Source organism: Solea senegalensis, linkage group LG19 (genome assembly GCF_019176455.1).
Source record: "Solea senegalensis isolate Sse05_10M linkage group LG19, IFAPA_SoseM_1, whole genome shotgun sequence".
Taxonomy (NCBI): Eukaryota; Metazoa; Chordata; class Actinopteri; order Pleuronectiformes; family Soleidae; genus Solea; species Solea senegalensis.
Genome location: NC_058038.1, coordinates 13414028 through 13434935, shown reverse-complemented (window position 1 = coordinate 13434935; position 20908 = coordinate 13414028). Strand labels below are relative to the sequence as shown.

The following is a 20908-nucleotide window of genomic DNA, read 5'->3' as shown; positions in this document are numbered from 1 at the left end:
TTCAATTCAGGAGGAGTGTATCTGTTTCAGTCACGAACCCATTAACTGGAGCACCAAGCTTGAGTCTCATGTCTATTGATATGGAGCCTGATTCAAATGAATGAGCTATCAGATATGATGATGAGAGCTGTGTTCATCTGATATGACTTCACAGCACCACTATCTCACGCCGCATCTTCTTTGTTGACTTGTTCCATAACATAGGCCTTAAATAAACTTCCGCTGGAACATGAGGCGACACAGGTCTCTCCTGGGTCGTTTTTAGTGTCGGTCCTTTCGCTACTGTTTGTTTATTTAAGTGTTCTGTCGCTCACTGATTTTGCACCTCTTAAAGCACCGTAAACAGAGAGAAGGAGCCAATCCACTAAAGATGTTCCCCGTCCATCAGCAGATGCTAGTGGGAAAGGTGTAGAGGTCAGAGTTGGGGGTCAGAGGTCAACTAATCGGTCACTTCATCAGCTCATTACTCTGCTTGTTAATCAGAGGATTAAAACAGGCAGGATGCAATAATCACCACGTCTGTACAATCCCTTTCCCCCTCTGAATCCTCAGCTGTAACCTTTTAACTGCAAAAAAAAAACATTTTCTTATAGAATTGTTGACAAGAAAAGTATTTTCTTCTATTTCTTCCCCCCCGTGTTAAAGATAAAGTCATGTGTTGTTGATGTACAGCTTGGGTTCTGATCTAAAGCGATTTAACAACTCCTCTTAACAGACAGTTAATGTTATTTAAGAATAGAGCAGACTCTGCAAACACAGCTTAAGGAATGGTATAAATGTATAAACAGGGTTTCCCAATACCTGCCAGACTGTGTGGTTACACAGAGAGCTTCTCGAGTCTGTTCTGTCACCAGGAGAGTGTTTTGTGGTGTAAGGGCATTAGACTAATGCATACAGGCAGGAGGCTACAACCTGATGAGCACACGCATACGTATATGAGTGTATTTGTAAGTGTTTGGTTTGCATCATGGGAAAAATAAATCCTCCGACAGAAATCCCAGAGGTGCCTTCTTATGTAATTCATCACTGAAGGTGACACAATTGCTCCTGTATCTGTTCCTTCCTACCTTCCCTCCATTGTTGCATTCATGCTCACAAAAGAGGCAGCAGATCATCAAGGTCATTTATACAGGTGTGCATAAAAAGTGACGAAAAACAAAACGCTCTACCGCTATCAGAGGTCTCATTTTCATACCACTTAGGTAGGAAACTGATACGAAACTATTACAGCTAACACAAATGTGTTTTAACAGGCAATAGGCCTATTGTTGACCGTATCAAAAGACAAGTTCTAAATGAGCATGTAATATGGGGAAGTGGTTTGTAGATAGGCCAGCAAATCTCATCTGAGGGTGCACCTGGTCAAATAAGCTTTATGTACACACGAAAACGCGTATTGACAATGTGGCCGAGAGCAGATATCCAAATTTGTGCAAAAGATTATGTTATCACTCCTGATTTTTTTTTTTTCTAAAAGCCCAGAATCTGAAAACGATCATCTACGTGCGGTAAGTTAGCTGAAACGAAACAAAATAATCCCAGATTCAGGAGGAAAAATTTGATATTAAGTTCATTTGATATGATAACAACGACTGTACGCCTACAGTATTGAGACAGGTGGTTGCAAGCTGATTTGGGTGTTAGAAACCCAGGCTCAGCACAATATGAAATCGAACACCTGTTCCCTGTTTATCGTGTGTGCTTGTGTGTCTGTTTGTGTGGGCATATCATAATGAGGTCATTATGGCGGCTAATGTTCAGAGAAAAAGGAGCTCCACCCTGTGGCCCGCTGGGAGCCACACCATGGCAGAGGTTCAGAAGTCAGTCAAGGTCATTATGAAAAACACACAGAAATACTGTTCGCTGACGGTACAGTGTGTTTCAATTCCGCCTGTAGTTTTAGTTTTTTTGTATATATTCTGCAAGGCAAAACAGGTTAAAATGGACTACACACACACACACACACAGCTGGTGCAGCTCTGAAACATGAAGTCCATAAAGTTTGACATATGAAATGGTGTGTTAATCAAAGACTCCACATTCCCAGCTGGAACAGCCGCACTGGGAACAAAGTCTAAAATGCATACTTGAGAATGTGGTCGTGCATGCGTGTGTGCGCATGCATGCATGTCATTTATGATAATTCAATCCTCATTGTCCTTAATAGTGATGGTGGTATTTAGTGGACTTGCTTATGCACATGTGTATGTAGAGGGATATGTGTTTATATTATATGTATTACCTCTGCAGGACAGGGGCATTCTATACTGTGAACATATATGCAGCTTTTCTTCCCTCTCTAGAGCATTATACATCACAGGTTTACATCGCTTGAAACTGAAGCTGAGGATAAGCTATGATGTGAAATAGTATTTTACTTGATGTTGCCCTTGTGGATATTTTTTTCTCCTGTGTGGCTTACTACTGTAATTTCAGACACAACAGAAAACTAATGAGAAAAAATCACTGCCCAAAAAAATCCCTCTACCACTCATTTACTGTGTAACCAGAACATGCGTGCATTTGGACACCAAATATGAAAATAGAGTCACATTTATCACTAGATACCCAAGTAATAAACATTTAACATTTTGAAATGTGTACATTTGACTCCCAACATGAGAAAACAAATCTTATTATCAATTCCTGATGATTGCTGTGAAAAAAACCTGCATGTTTTTGATTGAAAAAAAAAAGTCCCCCAATTGTTCTTCACAAAAGAGACGAAAAGAGAGGTCTGATTGTTTTTGATTGTGCTTATTACTCATGGGGATGATAACATAACATACTGCCAATCAGAGAACAAATTATGTGATTCATTTGCATATGATCATGTGAATGACTAATCAAATGTGTTGCCTCATCCCCTTTTTCTCATGGAGCCATAAAACAATAAGCTTTTTATAAAAGCAGTCAGATGAGATACAATTCAGGAGCAGATTCTGCCTATAAGTATCTGTCATCCCATGATGTATGACTCTTCTTCCTTATGTCAAGTAGCTCCCACTAACTCTTCACAGAATGTCTCATAACCCAAATGGCCAGCTGTCTGCACACCAAGGGAATAGAGAAATAGTGCGATACAGAGAGAGAGAGCGAGAGAGAAGTCAAAATACATCTGCTAATGTGCGTCTCTCTCTGTGACAGTTTTGGCACATTGGAAGAAGCCAGTGTTCTTCATCAATGCCAATGACAGAAGGCATCAAAAAGCAAAAGTTTGTCTTCATGGTCCCTTGTGTTGCCAGTAGTAACAGGCTTTCTGTCAAGACCAATGTTGTATATTACATTATTTATAACATTTGAGGAAGTGCAGAAATCAAACCTCATTTGTGGATTAATGTTTGTTTCTCTGTGACAAAGCAGTAATGCTCAAAGACCAGCTTGGCAAAGTTGTTTTCATTAATGCTGGAGGAGCACATTTGCTATATATCAATGTACATCTGTCTGTTAGGGCTCCAGGCACAACAACCGCAACACAACTGCAGTGCGACCGAGCCACCAGCCAGCCATCGAGCATCATCAGCTGGAAGCCAAGAGTGAGGAAGAACAGAAGAGAGGGGGGAGCCTGAGAGAGCAGCGGAGAGTTAGAGGAAGAAGGCAAAGTCAACTATCTGCCATGTCCCTGCAAAATCCACCAAATCACATGGGGGTTCGCACTGCAAGAGCCGTCAGCATTGATAGCTGCATGTTCACCCACAAATCACACAACAATGAATTTCTGTGTGCATGGAATTAATGATTGATGCGCGCTGCGTGTAGTGAGACAGCAAACATGACAGCCAGTCGAATAAGTTCTTCATCATGCATGGTTTCACGGGCTGACGACAGCGCCATTAAATAGCTTAGCATGTCAAAAGGCCTTGGGTACATTAAAACCTGATGGTTTATGGTCTACTGCCACATATTTCTCTAATGTAATTCTAATCTGCCACATCAGCCACCCAAGTACATAGTTCCTCAGGACTGTCCAGACCTATCACATGTTGCGCTCTGCTTGCGGCTGCTTCAGGGGCACTGACATGCAATCAGTGTGTGTGTTTGTGCCAAGGGAGCACAGTAAATTGTCAGCTGATGAAAAGACTAGAAAGAGTGTGTTTTGAGTTTGGTCTTTGGAAGTTTTAGCCAACGAGGAAAGCGCCGGGGTTTTCCTTTCCATGTGGCATAATGGATTCTCACCGCCAATGAAACACTATTTCAGCCACCTGAGAGCCTTTCCCACAACACCCCCTTCCCTGTCAGAGCCAGAACCAGTCATCAGTGGACATGGCAGACAGATGGTAGGATAGAGTTAGATAGGATAATTGAAGAGAGGAGGAATGTGAAAAGAACATTGAATATGAGCAGATGGCAGAGCAAAATTGGCATCTTTGGCGATTTTCTTCCGAAAATGAATAACAATATTTGAATTCTGAGCAATATATAAATGTACCACCACCCATACCGTGATACATAGTGGGTTCCCATGGCAACTAACAACACAATGCAATACACAGACACTTCCAGTTGTTCCCATACCCACCCATCCATCGCTGCAGCCCCAACCTCCTAATCCACATTACTCTACATTAAGCCCTCCTTCTCTCTGCCATATCGTGAGATGCTCCTACAGCAGACAACACTGGCACACAGTGGCCACAAGGCCAATACACTTAACTGGGACAATGGCCTTTTTCATGACTTCATCAGCTCACTACAGTAACAAACACTCACACACACAAATACACTCCTGAGCAAACCTATTAAAGAAGACTTTGGGGTCACAACAGTTTCATACCTTCTCTCATTGTCATCCAAGTGAGCGAACAGCACATTCTTGGAGATGGCTTTGGCCAAGGCGGTCATGGTCTTGTAGTCCTTTGGGATCACCTGTGTAGGCAAAGTTGGAATATCTATGATAACGAAGACTGCAACAACAATACGCAGGTGGACACATGAAACAAACCAGCACAAATGCGTAACAGACCTGACTTCAAAGGCAGACTAAATTGAGTAATTAAAGAGCAGCATATTGGCAAACTCTGAAAGGAATAGCCCACAAATGTGTCTGTGTATTTTTGGGAAAGCCCATCTGTTCAGGGATTACGCTCAAAATGTCACACAGCCCTGAAAAATTCACAAGAGGCCTGAACTCATTCATAAAACATGCATTTTCATGTCCCAGTCTCTGTGGTGTGTGTGTGTGTGTGTGTGTGTGTGTGTGTGAGAGAGTGAGAGAGAGAGAGAGAGAGAGAGAGAGAGAGAGAGAGAGAGAGAAATCATATGGGAATGGCTGTTGACTGTAGCCACAACAAAGCCACAGAAGTCTTTACTTATAAAGAGGCATCCTTGAAGGGAAGCCCCCTTTTTTTACCATCAGTTGGGAAAAGCAAAAAGGAACTCAAAGACAAATGTGGAAAAAGTATGAAGATCGAACAAATCATTTCTTTCTGCAGCAAAACTCAGAGAGACAGGACTGTGTATGCGGGTATGCATTTGAGCGCACGTGTTTTGTCTCCGAGCGTAAGCTGTAATTACGTTAAACCAACAGATGTCTCCACAAGAAGACAACCACAGAGAACTGCACACTACGCGCACACTATAACACACACGCACGTGCACACACACACACAACCACATCACATGTAGAATAAAAAAAGGACCAACTTTTTATCCCTGTCCACTGCTTAGTCAGTGGACAGAAAGAAAAAGAGGCTGTTGTGGCCCGGATACTCATTTAGAGGAGGCCACAGACACCCAGAGGGCTCAGTGGTAGAACTTTTTCCAATCAGCAAAAAGACATCTTTAGCCTCTAACCTATTGGGAAAAAAGCCACATGGGAAAAGATGAATGGACCTTATAAATTATTGTAGGTTAAGTCGTGATGACTTAACCTACAAGGGTTTATGAGGTGGGTCAAATTCAATACTTTTTAATATACATACAGTATGATGCAAGCCATGCGATAGATTTCATGTGAAGAGTCCTTTTCAAATCTTCTAAAAATGAATCTTGCTCCCACCTTGTGATGGGGATGTCCACACAGATGAGTGGGTTTGTCTAGTGCTCATTTAAACTACTGGTTCATTTTCAATTGAATTGATGATGTAGGAAGATGTCAGTGCAAAGGTCTCTGTTAACACCAATGCAAACCTGTTGAGGGAATATCCAAAGTGGGCGTTTTAAATCCACATAGTACTACTGAGTCCTGATTCACTTAAAACCAAACAGCACCAAAGAGTGATCACTCAAATCTATCAAATGTTTGTCGAGAAAGACCGAGTGAGAAATGCTACTGATGTGCCATAACCAGTTAATGCCAAACCCTTACCTTGACCTGACCACAATAGGGCTGTCACTATTTATGTGAAATTCAATTTATTTCAAACATGGGACGTAAGGTTCATTTCACAATTCATATCTTACCCCTAAGTTAACTGTTTCTTCAGAAAGTACCAGGTTTTGGTCCCTGTGAGGACTACTGGTCCGAACGAAGGTCAGTGTTTATGGCAGAAAAGGTCATTAAGAGGTAACAAATACAAGCACACACACACACACACACACACAAACACTCATAATACATGCTTCGCTGGCCATGAGATTACAGCCTGGCGATCAGGGTTCATGCCATTATGTCATTACCAAGCAATTAATTTCGTGTCAGGCTAATTACAAACGAATGAGCACAGTAATGACATAGCTACGAGGGTGTGTGTGTGTGTTTGTGTTTGCATGTGTAAGGGAGAGTTACACTTTCTGGCGGAGCAGCACGCTACACTAAGGTTCCATTAAATTTTGGAATGAACCTGGTTCATGACAGGTTGCAAGGGGATGGATCAAAGAGCCCCAATTTTTCCAGCTACATTCCCCTTGTGGAAACACTACGTTAGAATGAGTCACAGAGACAAGTGCAGCTGCATGTTGTACTGATAGAAGACTCTAAAGTGGGTCAATCGGCTCAGTTGTGGCCAAATAGAAGCGGTTTTGAATAAAAACAGCCCATCTTTCCGGTGTTAAATATGTCAGCGATCTGCAAAAACATGGCTGGGTGTCTGTCACAGTCAGTTCTGCTGCTGACTCACACACACACACGCACACATTTCCATGCAATTATTAAATAAGCTGGAGTGTTCATTGACGGCTGTCATAACTTAACACAGATTATCTCTCGTGCCGCTGTTACATTGTTCCAATTAATGTGTTTATGTGCATGCTTTCAATTAGAGATGCAACTAACGATTATTTTCATGTCAATTATTTTCTTGATTAATCATTTAGTCCATAAAATATCAGAAAACCTTAAATATGTTCATCGGTGTTCGGCGAACCTGGAAATGATGATGTTCTCAAATGTCTTGTTTTATCCACAAACCAAAATGATTAACTTTTAATGATTTCTTTGTTATCCAGAGCAAAGAAATGAAGAAAATACTCACATTTAAGAAGCTTAAACAATTTGGAATCTTGTTTTAATCCTGAAAAAAGCTTTGAACCGATTAATAGATAATCAAAATAGTTGTTGATTAATTTAGTAATTGATTTTCAGCTCTATTTCAAATGAATGACGACAGCAGCTCTTCAACTTCAGTTTTTCTTCTAACATTGTTGTTGTATATATTCCTATAATTGTTCAAATGTGCCAACAAATAAACAAATGACTTAATCTGTTTTATAAAGACAATATGCATATGGAAAAACTCTAGCATGTGCATGTTCTGAATGTGTGTCTATCTCAGCACAGATGTTTGCTTATGCATGACTCTTCCAAGGCTGACCTTGCGCACGTAGCTGACGGCGTCCTCTTCGGTGTACACTTCGGCACTGACCCCTCCTCTGCGGCGTCGGGCCTTGACGACCGGGTTGGGTGGTGGGGGAGAAACCTCATCATCGTGTGAATCTGACTGGCTGTTAGATTTCTGGCGTGCCATGATTTGCTTGCATTCTTCCTGTAAAAAATACAAGAGAAAAGATTGGAGAGAGGGACACTTTAACCTCACATTCAAACAAATCTGAATGTGTGAAAGTATGCAACTGCGATTGAAGCTTCAGGCAAGAGCAAGATCAGAAAGCATCTGTTAGTCACATGAAGAACGGCTGACAACCCTCTTCAAAACCACATCTAATATTACACGTCGCATGAGTTCTTCCTCAGATCAGAATAAAACCGCAGATAAAGTGGACGTGACTTTGTCGTGAGTGTCTGCAGTGATATTGAGTCAAATCTTAACCTACCCAGAACCACAAAGAAGTTTTAAACAGGTACTCTCCTCCTCTCACATAAGCAAAAACAGAAAGTAATGAAGACGTCAAAGGGGAGACAGGATTCTTATGGCAGACTGTGGTCTAACTGCTGAACTCTCTTTAGGTGATGACTTATTTATTGCAGATTGATTAACAAATGAAAACCACTGTTAGCTCATTAATATGTGAGATAATGGTAATCAAACAGCCAGTAACTACAGCACAGTAAATGTGTACAACTAATAATAATGGTTGCATATCTTCGGCCCGTGTTTTCCCCCCGTTGCCAGCAACAGTATTTGTCTCCCTCACAACACATTTTGATGCACTGACAATATCTAAAACACATTTTCAGTACGTTGAAAAAGCCATACTGTTGCCTGTTGTATTAATCTACTATGCAAATGTCTCTTTGGACTGCACACTGACTGAAGTGGCACTCTCCCAATGCAGTATAGCAACACCAAAGAGACAGAAAGAAACAAAGAGAGCACATGGAGCGGACTCTTCTTGGACTGATAAGAACACAAAATATTGAATGATATTCAAATTCACTGTATTGTCAAGAGAATATTGATCAATTACGCAACTAAAATGTAAATACACCGATATAACTAAAACATATTCTTTTGTGAACTGATTAAAAGAGTATTGATTAAATGGCCGGGTCACACTATTGTTTTGGTCAACAAAGAAAGTCTGGCACTCAAAGAATACAAGGACTTCCAAATCAATCTCACGTTCATTCCAGTGGTGGTGGTGAGAAACTGGAGTGAAATATAAGATTGAGTGGAAGTGGGTGGAATTAAGACTGATGTGGACCCTTGTTTAACTATGAACAGAACCGCTGGCTTGCACATGCACGTGGAAATGAGAAGCAGCTCTCCGTGGATGCGAAATGACCCAGCCCTTACAAGGACAGCACCCATGTAATAGTATTGCTTGCTCATACTGACGCACATATTGGCCACAAAGAGCTAAAGCAGTACTTTTGGATATCCTCTGCATGTATTTTTTGGGGGGTGGTATATCACATTCCCACCATTTTTATCATAAAAACATACAAGAAGAGGCTGGAGAACGGAGGATGGAAAAGGGGAACCCTTGAGCAGCTGAGTGATTACTGAGTGTCTTGAGCAGACAGGCATGACAAACACTGAAGCTGGAGAAAGAGAAACAACCTCTGACAGAGAGGTCAAAAAGATCACAGGAACACTGAAAGCCAGAGCGAGACAGGTGGGGACATGCGGTAAATTGACTTATTACCCGAAAAAGGACAGAAATGTCAAATCCAGACCTCACAACCCAGTAAACAAATCCTCCCTTAAACATCTGTTTCACAACATACTGAGAATAATGGAATAAGACAGTAATATACAAAGCGTCAGCCAGTTGTCAGCCTGCACTTTCACTCACTGCTTTCTCTCCCTCATGAACTTTCTCTCTCTGTTATTGTCCCCACCCCCCTCTGTGTCTCTCTCCTCATTACATCCTCAGGTAACTGTGATGCTATGTTGTTCACTGTCTTTCTTAAAAGTCTTAAAAACACACAACACACAGACGTAAGCGGACATACTCATGTCACTTCTTGCTTACGCAGAGTCACTGCTTCTGCAGGGAACACAGCCAAGAGGAGAAGAAGGCAGGCAGAGCACGGAACAGCACACACACACGTAATCTTACAAACGAATGCATAGGCAGATTGCAGGGGAGAGAGCTCCAGCTTAATCTAGGTGGCAAACTCTGCATTCAGTAAACACACTGCATCCTCGAGAGACAGTGACCGTAAAGCAACAAAAACCCTTCCACTCACAAATGTAAACATTATGTCTTTCTTTGCTCACAGGCTACACGTCAGACTCACAAACTAGCAGAAACACTGTTACTCTGCAACAAAACATTGGCTAGCTTCAAGGGCTAACTACATGCTAAGTTTGTTAGGTATTGAGGTATTTACCATGGCATGGAGGGGCCCCTGGTCAGAGGCACCAGGTGGGCATCAAGTCAGAGTGTGAGTGTGTCAAAATGTGCATGGGCATTAACACACATGGATCCCAACCTCATACACATCTGACACACATGCCACACCGCAGCAGCAGCAGCAGCAGCAGCAGCATCTTGCCAGCCTAGCACACTGATAGCAACACACAGCATGCAGCTGTGTGCGTGCGTGCGTGCGTACGCAACACTGAGATTTGCATGTATGTGTGCGAGTAAGCAGAGAATTCAAGAGAGAGAGAGAGAGAGAGAGAGAGAGAGTGCAAGAGCACGATCGGTAAAATATCTGCAATCACCACGACACAGCGGCTTAACAACAAGGCTACTGATGAAAACACTGATCACAGCAAAAAGCCTGTCCCTCCATCTCTCCTGCGCAACTCTCTGTCTCTGCTTTCTAACACCTCTCTCTCTCTCTCTCTCTCACTCTCCCTCTCTCTCTCTCTCCCTCTCTCTCTCACACACACACTCACAATCAGGTGGCGCAACGAGCGGTCTCCTCTCCCTCCCCTGTCACTATGACAACTGGGTACTGTGCACCTCCTGTATAGTTGGTGGAGTCTGAGTGCGAAGCTCGCACACATACATTTGCACACACACGCACACACACCAGTTCCGACATCTGTTGACAAATTGTCTCTCTGTCTCTCTGTCTCTCTGACTCTGACTAACACATACACAGTGATTTACTCCACACAAGGGAAAACGTCTCATGCGTCAATACTAGACTTCTGTTCTGACCAAATGGCATATCTGCATGTTCTGAACCGGCGAGTGGCTCCAAACATTCGCACAGGAATAAATCATTGTCTCACACACTCCCTGTTTGTACCAGACACTGTTCTGTACCATGCAGTGTCTCAGTCCTTTCTGATCTCCATGACTCTTGGGTCATAGGGTCAGCCTTTAAGTGAGGACAACATGCAGTTGTGTTCCCAACATGAGTATACAGACAACATGTACAGTATGAATGTATGTAAATTATTTACAGAGAGGGGCCTTTATTGGTTCAAAGTAAGATGGGGATGGCTAAAATATGTTGTTATCAGCAGAAGAGCCTTTATTTCTGTGTTTGCACACAGTATTTTGCAGGAATTCCATTTTACATTTCCACGAACTAGAGTAGCAAAGCAAATTTCTCTGTTTAGTCCATGTTTGCAGCTATTCTACTACATAATACTTCTTGTGTTTTAGAATCACTTCTGTTGACTATGTCAGAGGCTCTCTCTCCATCCTCTCCTCTGCTGTCCCTGCGTCATCACTGGGGGCTAGGTGCCAGAGAGAAAGAACAGCAGAGGAGAAGCGAGGACATGGGTGTAAGCAGGGCACAGATGCTCCGTAAAACATGGCCTTTCCATTACAGACACAGAAACTGTGCGTAAGAGATTACATCAAGAACTAAAGACTCAAACAAAACATGACATGCACTAAATCCCATGAATACTCACTCTGCATAAAATCACTTTTATTAGACCACTGTTAATTCTGTTAATGTTCCATCTCATTAAAGGTGGATGAGTCATATTAGAATTGGTCGCTCCTGTTTTGTTTTGTCCCTCAACAAAGTTGCACCGAGCAGATATGACACATCCACTCGTGTCATCCTGATAGCTGTGACTAACTAATGTTATTCAGTCCAACAACATTACATTCTGCCCATCAGAAATGATCAGTAGTCTCGCAGTTAGGAAATTAAGATTAAGTTAAGAGAAACATCCAAGTGGTTACCTCGGGTAGCCTTAATGCACACACACACACATATAGGTAATGATGCATAGAGTGCAGATACACCAGAAGAACTAACAGCCTACTCATCACTTTGTTCCACACCATTACGGGACCACAATGGACCTGCTGGTGACGGAACAATGTTCACTCTCATTATGGTTGCTTCACATTGGATTGTTTAAATTCATCTTGCAATCCACATGACATCTCTTCACTGGGTATGTTTGTTTGTGTGTGTGTAACCACCTCAAATGTACCTGCTAGAGAAATAAAGAGGTATATAATGGACAGATGAGAGTGCACAAAAGAAGGACCACCATGTAGACAGGAGCTGTGGGTCCAATTCACCTGTAGGGGCCCAAAAAGGGGGCAGACAGGAGGAGTTTTAGGCCCGGGTCACTGCATGCACCTCAGGCTGATTTGACAGAAAACCCTGCTCCCAGCACGCTGGTGATGAGTGAGCGCACAGATGCTGGAAATCCTAATTATACTCGTGCCACAGAACATTGGACAAAGCATTTGTGATGCTAAACTGCTGGCACACTAACACACACACAGATTGATCTTATTAGTCAGAGCATGGCAAGAGGGAAACTGGGACAAAATAAAGAAAGCTACACCAAAATCTCTTCCAAATGCTCTCAGCAGACTCAACAAACAATCAAGCCCTCCTAATAAATTGTCAATCAGAAGCCTTTGAGGGAACTGGAGGATTTGTTATGATAGGTCCTGGTGACAGTTGAATGGCTAGCAGCACAGAAAGGCTTCTCATCTTACAGGGGAGGGGGAGAGAGTGGCTGATTGACTGATAGAGAGATGAGTGAGTGAGGAAGTCTCTCGTAATGCAAAATGACAGGGTCTTCCACGAACAGTGTTGATGCAGCAGGGCTTACGTTTGTTTTTTCTATATGAACGATTGACCCAATGTGCTGTTACTCTGCTGCTGTTATGAAAACCAATCTTATTATGATATGGTTCATTGATAATAGTAATGCATTAACCCTTTGATCGATAACTTAGTCGTCAGGAGAAACAGAAGACCATAGGATGCGAATAAACATAAAACTTTAGTGTTTAAAGAATTAAGTCTCAATTAAACTTCATCTAAATGCAAATGGTAGCCAGTGATTGGATATGCAAATGTTTTCTTCACTTTCATTACCGACAAGGAGAGATGTACAGAACATACGGAACATAAACATGTGAGTTGACGGGAAACAGGAAGTGAAATAATCAGGAGTATGGAAACATGGGTGTGAAGAAAAAAAAAAGGAATACAGCTTTACACGAATATGAGCGCTATGGAAAAAAGAGGGATGAAAACAGGAGGGACAAGAGGGCAAAAGGTGATGTTGTAAAAATATAGGAGAGACACACGAGAGAGCCCTGTGAATGTAAAGAACACAGGAATACTGTGTAAAACACACACAATCACACCCATAGACAAATAAAATACACACATAACCATGCACAACACTAAATCATAAAATACTTTTTTCATTTAAGCACCACTGCTCAAGCCAGGCAGACAAATTTGCTTCTTTTATATTTTCTGCTGACAAATCTACCCTGACTACACTAATTTAGTTATTAGGAATTCTGCTGGGAATATTAACACGCTTAAGAATTATTTTTATCAGGAAAATCCACCACAGATTTGACCATGAAACGATTCAGTCATTTCAAAACCTCAGCAAATGAAAACTTTCCACAGCTGTTCATGGCAAGTGAGGATCAGCCCCCGGGGACGCAGTACAAACAAGATGAGGAATGAACCGTAAACTGTTAGCTGAAATTAATGTGGAACTGAATGCCAAAGATCACAGCACATTTGAAACAGTTGCTAAGTCTTGATTTAATATTACAGAAGACATTCCTCACTCAAACACAGCCGCTAGACTCAAGCTCATACGTTGTAGGTTTTCCTGTAATAACCTAGCACAACTAAATGAATCCGGGAATTAGGTCTAATTTTTTGGTCACATTTTTCATAACTGGGGCCAGACAGTCAGCTAAAGCCGACACTTGTGACGATGCAGCCCACTTTATAAACTGAGAGAATGTCATGTTGGTACAGATTTATTTAATGTTTTTTACTTTGACAGAAAAGTGATAAAAAACAATACGTTCTTTGAAACTGATTCTTACAATTCCAATGCTATCCATCCAGCATCTTTGGAATAAAACACAGAACTGAGTGTGGAGTGAGATACCTGTTATTTTGCGCTTTACAATGTCAGCTAGTGACACATTACATTAAAACACACTCGTCAGACTGACTCTACAAAGAACAGTTTAAAATTGTTCAAAGAGTTGTGAAAACATGTGATGGAGAAACACAGAGCCAGAAAAAATTGGTTCAGGTACAGGTTATGAAATGAGGTTGGAGCTGACCAGAAAGAAAACCCTTAGCATGTGAGATGACAGACAGAATAAACTTTGTGAACACAGGGATTAAATGAACAGAAAATATTTCAGTCTAACAATCCTCAACAATATTGTTGCCTAGGTACCGGCTCCTAGTGGGTGACCGGTGCTGACGAAAAGAGAGCGAGAGAAAGAGGGAGAGAAACACAAACAAACCTGGAGCGTGAAGTCCATTAAAAATTATGAAGACAGACTTAGAACAGAACAGTGATAAAGGTCCAGTGTGTAGGATTAAGGGCAACATACATGCAAAATCCCTACATTAGCGCTAGGAGCTCGGACGTTCACATTTAACCTTGAAGAATAACAAGATCAATTTGTGAAAATAAGATCTGCAGTCCTAAATCCAGATTAAATGGACATGGTTGAAATAAATTGCTCCATGTGCAGGAATAAAGGAGCACTCTGAGCTCCTGAAATAACTGGGACACTACAAAAACATACATGGCCCGTGGACTTCAAAATACAAACAAAGTCTGGGCAGCTTGACCAGAATAATGCTGAGCAACTACGAGCCAAAAGAGACTACAGGCCTGGAGAATTTTATACAGCTATGTCACAGACCACCATGCAACAGTATTTTGTTCAAGACCACTTCCAAAATGCATGTTAGATGCATATGATTCTGGATTTTACATCTACACGGACAGAAACACATTTGGCAATAATGACACACTATGAAAAGTGTAATTTTGTGCGTGCATTTATGTTGTACTTGTACAAGATGACATGGTGTGAGTCAGAGGCACGCGAGGCATAACTTATTAAAAGCATTACACCGAAATGAATGTCCTTCCTGCACCGCAGACTAGTCAAACAATTCTAAAAATGTATTATGAAAACATCACTAGGACAGGGGCTGTCCTCTTGGCTTTTGCACATTTTGTTTGTCGAAGCAAAACAACTTATACACCTCATTTCCTCTGGATAATCAAACTCACATCTCTGGTCATGTAAACAGAAATGTAACGTGCAGCTTTGTGATCACGAAAGCAGTGAGATTATTGTTTTTCTAATGACAATGTTTGCTGCAGCAGACGCTTGAGTAGTGACAACAAAAACATTACCACCTCCCCGAGAGCACACTATAATCAGAGCCCACAAGTGTTTGCACAAGTATGATTAAATACTATATGTAAGCCTCAGCGGTGATGATAGTGTAGTGCATGTAGCATAGCGGCTGCAGCACAAGCGGCAAGACTGAGCAGGTTACAGCAGCTTACACACAGCCACTCACTGCAAATGGTGTGAGGAATACGCACTACAGTGAATGGAGTGAATGGAGCTTGAGATGCTACATTCTAGCCCCGTCTCAACCAAGCCAACCCGTTCTAATCCCGAGAGCGTCTTGTACCGCCGCTCTGCCACACCCCCCTCGTGCGTCGCCTGACAAAATGTACCCTTCCACGTCTGAAAGAAGACACACTTTAAGTCAGCATCAACTTGGTACTACGCAGCCACTGACAGTTTTGGAGCAACCAAGTACAGTGAGCCGGGTCCTAAAGGGGCGGGGCTAGACATAATGCAGTCTGTTGACTGGTTGATAGACAATCATCACTTCAATGTGGCAACAGGGTGGAAAAAAAAAACAGCTGTGTTGTTTCTGTGCAGCCTGCAAGCTTCTCTCAAACAAAACTTGTCTGCTTCTGATAAACAGCTACATGGCAAGTAGAAAGTACACAAAATGCTGGACGCTCTCCATTATTACCATTTGTTGACTGTGCTACATTCTTCGTCTTTATAGAATGTATTGGTGGGCTGCACTGTGTCACGCCGGCCCACACACCTCGTGGTGGAAACACAAGCCAGATCAGGGTGTATAGAATTCGCAACTGAGCTGAACTGCACTGTTCCACATGTCAAGTCGGGTCCTACTCAAGTTGTGTGATCAACTTCAATGGCTGGGATACACACAAAATAAATGCCATGAGAATTGAAAGCAACTAAAAGTGAATGTTACATGATACCTCGCACTTTTGGCATCTGCTCTTGTGATTTAATAATCATCATTCAACACTGCTATAAAACTGTACAATATTTACAATAGCATCGCTGAATGATGGCTCATCAAATAGTTCCAGAGATAAACGACAATTCCATAGTATTTCCATTTTACACACAGATTTTTTTTCTACTTTACTTTTACTTTTTTAAAATCCAAAATGCAATCTAACATCTGCCTTTAGCCTCGACCAATGTGGTTAAAGCTTGGAGCACGCAAAGGAATAGGCAATAAAGACTGTTAAGAGCATATAACAAAAGATAGACCTTGACATATGATGAAATTGGATTATAAAATATAAAAGATTTTGAGACACAATACTTAGCTTTACCATTTATCTGTACAAGCTACTGTGTATATATATATCCATCTATCCATCAATCTTCCACTTAATCCTCCACATGGGTCGAGGGGGGTGCTGTGCCAATCTCAACTGACAAAGGGCGATAGGTAACCATCCACTCTCATACTCACACCTACGGGTCAATTTAGAGTGTCCAATTTGTCTAATTCCCAAATCTGCATGTTTTTGGACTGTGGGAGGAAACCAGAGAACCTGGAGAACCCCCCCACACACACACACACACACACACACAAGGGGAGAACATTCTGACCGGGTCACGAATCATTATGTGATAAATAATCAAATACAAATGAACTTTTTATATCCCTTTCTCAAGAAAGATATTGGTGCATTTGATCACTCCAGCAAATGCAAATTATGAAAAATCCAAACCCATTTTTATGACAACACACTTGGCATTTTGTTTCCATCAAGGGAAACATGAGATACATGTGTGTTATGTGTGCACTGAATGTGAATTCCACTACACCATGGATTGCTTCCAACTCACTACTGTGTTGCTTCTGCTGAGCTTCATCACATCCATTATTATTCATGCTGCCGCTCTGACTATGCAGCATCACAGTCCACACTACAAGCAACAGCTCTACTATAAATGCTGTGTTCAATTTTAATGCCTGGTTTTATTGACAACAGAACTCTGTGAGGACAACTGACAGCAAACAAATACTTATACAATAAAATCACATGCAGGGCACACACACACACACACACACACACACACACACAGACACAGACACAACCTAACTTTGTTCTTCTATAGCAGGTACAAATGACTATTGCAAACAAGAATGTGATAATTAAATGGCCAGCTGCTTTAATAAATAAATCAATGATTAAATATAACGTACAAAGATTGTAGAAAAGATCACTTGTCATTCTAAAAACAGATGAAATCAGTTGACGCTCACATGCTATCACACATACACACACTGCACTGCAGCAAGGTTGGAGACCCTCCTCAAGGCATCAGAATGATGAGCATGATCCTTGTATATCTGTGGTATCTTCACAAACACATCTCTTGTTGGTGGGTTTTTATCTACAGGCTTAAATTCTCCTCAGACTAACGACAGCCTTCAGCTCCACCTCATCTACCTTTGGAAGAGTAGAGCTCATTGTTAAAGCAAATAAACCTTGTGATCCACTCATGAGCAAACCCCATCTGTACCTCAGCTTGATCAAAGACTAGAAAAGGAACATCCTTGTGGGGTTAAATCATGAGACAACTTGAACTCAATTGCCCTTTAGGCATATATGTAACGTATGTAGACCATAAGAGTCCTGAAATAAATAAAGTCATGAAGTTCAGTTTTCATGTAAACTGCTCTAAAGTGATGCTAGTGAAGGTACATTAGAATTTTGGGACTGTGAATGTGTTGTATTAATAAACACAAGAATCACTGGGGTCAAAAAATATAGCAGGACCACCTGTCTTAGTAATGCAAAGTGGTTCAACAGCCACACAAACCCAAGCCTCCAAATGATCAAACATCTCATGAAAAACCATGTCAACACTGTATGTTCAAAATAATTGTTCTTTAAACTATGGTACGTCTCCAAAGAAATTGGCAAAGAGGAATGAACAGGAATGAACTTGGTAACGTTGATGTAAAGAGATGAGACGTGTATATTCTAACACACTGTATATGTATTTACTAACCCATTGGTTGCATCACAAACACTATTTCAGCAAACAAAACTGAAAAGAAATAGTACTTGATCAATGATCATAGACAGAAAAAGACAGCAATCAATTTGTACTTTACACAAATATCGACGACATTTAAATCACCTCTAAAGGTTTTAAAGTATAACACAACTAACAACTTCAAGCTCACCAGATAAAAAGGTGGACTTGCACAGAGCCACAGAAAGAAATTCAAACTCGGAGACCAAAGTCATCCAAACACAGAACTCTGTTATCACCAACCTTCTCCAGCTTTTCAAAATGCTCCCGCAGGAACTTCATGGGACGATCAGGCTTAGCGATGCAGAGGTTCACGATGCACTCTTTGAGGATCTGCTGGATGTTGTGCTTCTGCACAAAAATTTCACAGCTCTTCAAACTCTCATCTTCTTCCAGAGTGGAGGAGGAGGTGGCCATCTTATCTTTTATCTCTGTGGCAATGGGAGAGAACAGGGTGGACCGTGAGAGGAGGGGAGGGAAAGCCGAACAGAGATGGAGTTAAGAACATAGCAGCAGGAAATGTAGCAGAAAACATGATGAGAGTGACATGAGAGTGGTTATCCCTATGATAAACCATTATCATAGGGAATGCACTCGCTGTTTCCATCTGAACGCACTGCAAATAGTTTTTAAAGTTATGAATCGATTTAATGATGCTGCTATGCTTCTACTTCCTCGCTGCATCTTTAGACTCTTATGAGACTTTGCAGGTGAGAAACCTCTTGCGAGACTCGCTATGCTCACGTCACATCTTTTTGTTACCGTCATCTTACCTCAAAACTTCTCCAAGCCAAATGATTTGGCAGAAACATTTATGACAAGATGAAATGGGAAAATGGATGTCTCTGAAATGCTGTGTTATTTTTGATATTATGTTGCGTCAAATCCTCACTGACTGAGCTGGCACACAGAACTTAGTCCAATAGTATATTTCTATTTTCTTATATTCTCTCTACATTTGTAATCTCTTCAGCTCTTATTGTGCCTTAAGTGAAACTGTACTGTTCATTTTGTTCTCAGTGTCAGATGGGCTTGGCAAAGTTCATAGATTTCAGTATTGGACTAAGAAGAGGCTCTATCTGTTTGTTTTCCTCACAACTGCCAAAGTTAGGCATCTTTGCATTATATTCACAACCCTGAAAATGTTTGTTCATGCATTACATCTCACAAGTAAACACAACAACCTTTAGTCTAATATAATGCTGTAAATATCCATGTGTCATTCGAATGCAAAAACAAATGCATAGGATGCTCTGGTCTTCTGTAAATTATCAGCAGAATTTGAAGCTTAACAGTAATAAATTGGCTTGTTTTTTAATTTTTTTTTAATCTTTCCAGAATCATATCATATCTAGAAAATAAATCAAATCATCCACAATGGAAAACACAGTTTTAACTCACATGAGGGAAGGAGAAAAAAAGCGAGCTGTGGCATAAATATTCATCACCATAATATTACCATAATGATCTACCTGCACACCTTTTGCCTTCCATAATTACAACAATGTGACATTTGGAGGCAACTAAATGTGTAACAGCTGTGATTGTACAGTATCAGTGATGTACAATCGAATAACAAAGCAGTAGCTTATAATGGCACACGAGCCAGGAAGCAGAGCAGGTTGCAGCTAACTGTGATAACTACTAACCTGTGTCACTTCCTCAATAGGAAATCGCGATGGTAATGGTTACTACAGCATAATAAAACATCACTATAACGGTTATCACTTTAAGGTTGTGACATGTGGCGGCTGCAGCAGTAAAGTAGGTTTATATGTACATATACACCCACATATATATAACGTTTATACACCATGTAAAGTAAACTGTTGGGGCTAATGATTATAACCTGTGCATTCAGCGCAGAGCTAATCCAGCTAGCTTTGCTAACCTTATACAATGACAACCTAACTGCAACGAAGTGGAATTACTGCGACTGAACTACGCAATAAGACGCTGTTACGGTGTTAAACCGCCATGTAGAGTTCATAATGACACGGTGCGGTCGCTGTGCTCCTACCGTTCTTTTTTTGTTTCGGAGGATGCTCAGTGAGGTAACACCTCGGTGGGAGAGAGGATAGGTACCGTTTATTAGCTGGGATGCTGCTGCTGCTGCTGCTGGTGCTGCCGCTGCTGATGCTGCTGCCGCTGATGCTGCGCTACCACGGCTCGCTCTGCGTCAGTACCGATGACGTCAATCTGTCATCTTCCCGAACTGCAGCGGGTAACGAGCCCGCGAATATGGCAAGCCTATTTAACATTAGTTTATGACTGGTAAGAATGACATCACAATTACAATAGTCGTAGTCTGTAATCTGTCAATCTTGGTGATAAAATATTAAAGGTGCCTGTCATACACACCAGCCCCTGTGCAGGTAAAAAACTTTAAAGGAAACATCCGGCTAAAACTGAGGGATGCACTGTGATTCCAGGTAAAGTGATAGAGTCTTTGTTTTTGTTTTTCAAGACAATAATCAGGTCA

The 20908-nt window shown here is 41.4% G+C and overlaps 1 protein-coding gene across 2 annotated transcripts in view; it reads right to left on the bottom strand.

The window, feature by feature from the left end:
• prkar1b (protein kinase, cAMP-dependent, regulatory, type I, beta) overlaps positions 1-20577 on the bottom strand; it is a 55680-nt gene extending 35103 nt beyond the window's left edge. Inside the window, exons 1-4 of one of the 2 annotated variants that reach the window (XM_044051060.1) lie at positions 20447-20577; positions 18670-18857; positions 7752-7922; positions 4775-4866 (exon numbers count right to left, since the gene is read on the bottom strand). In XM_044051060.1, the coding sequence (XP_043906995.1) occupies positions 4775-4866; positions 7752-7922; positions 18670-18843 (437 nt within the window). In that variant the 5' untranslated portion in view covers positions 18844-18857; positions 20447-20577. Of the gene's footprint in view, positions 1-4774; positions 4867-7751; positions 7923-10174; positions 10368-18669; positions 18858-20446 lie in introns of those variants that run through there. The other variant, XM_044051061.1, reaches the window with a different exon arrangement.
• Between the last annotated feature and the right edge of the window lie 331 nt (positions 20578-20908).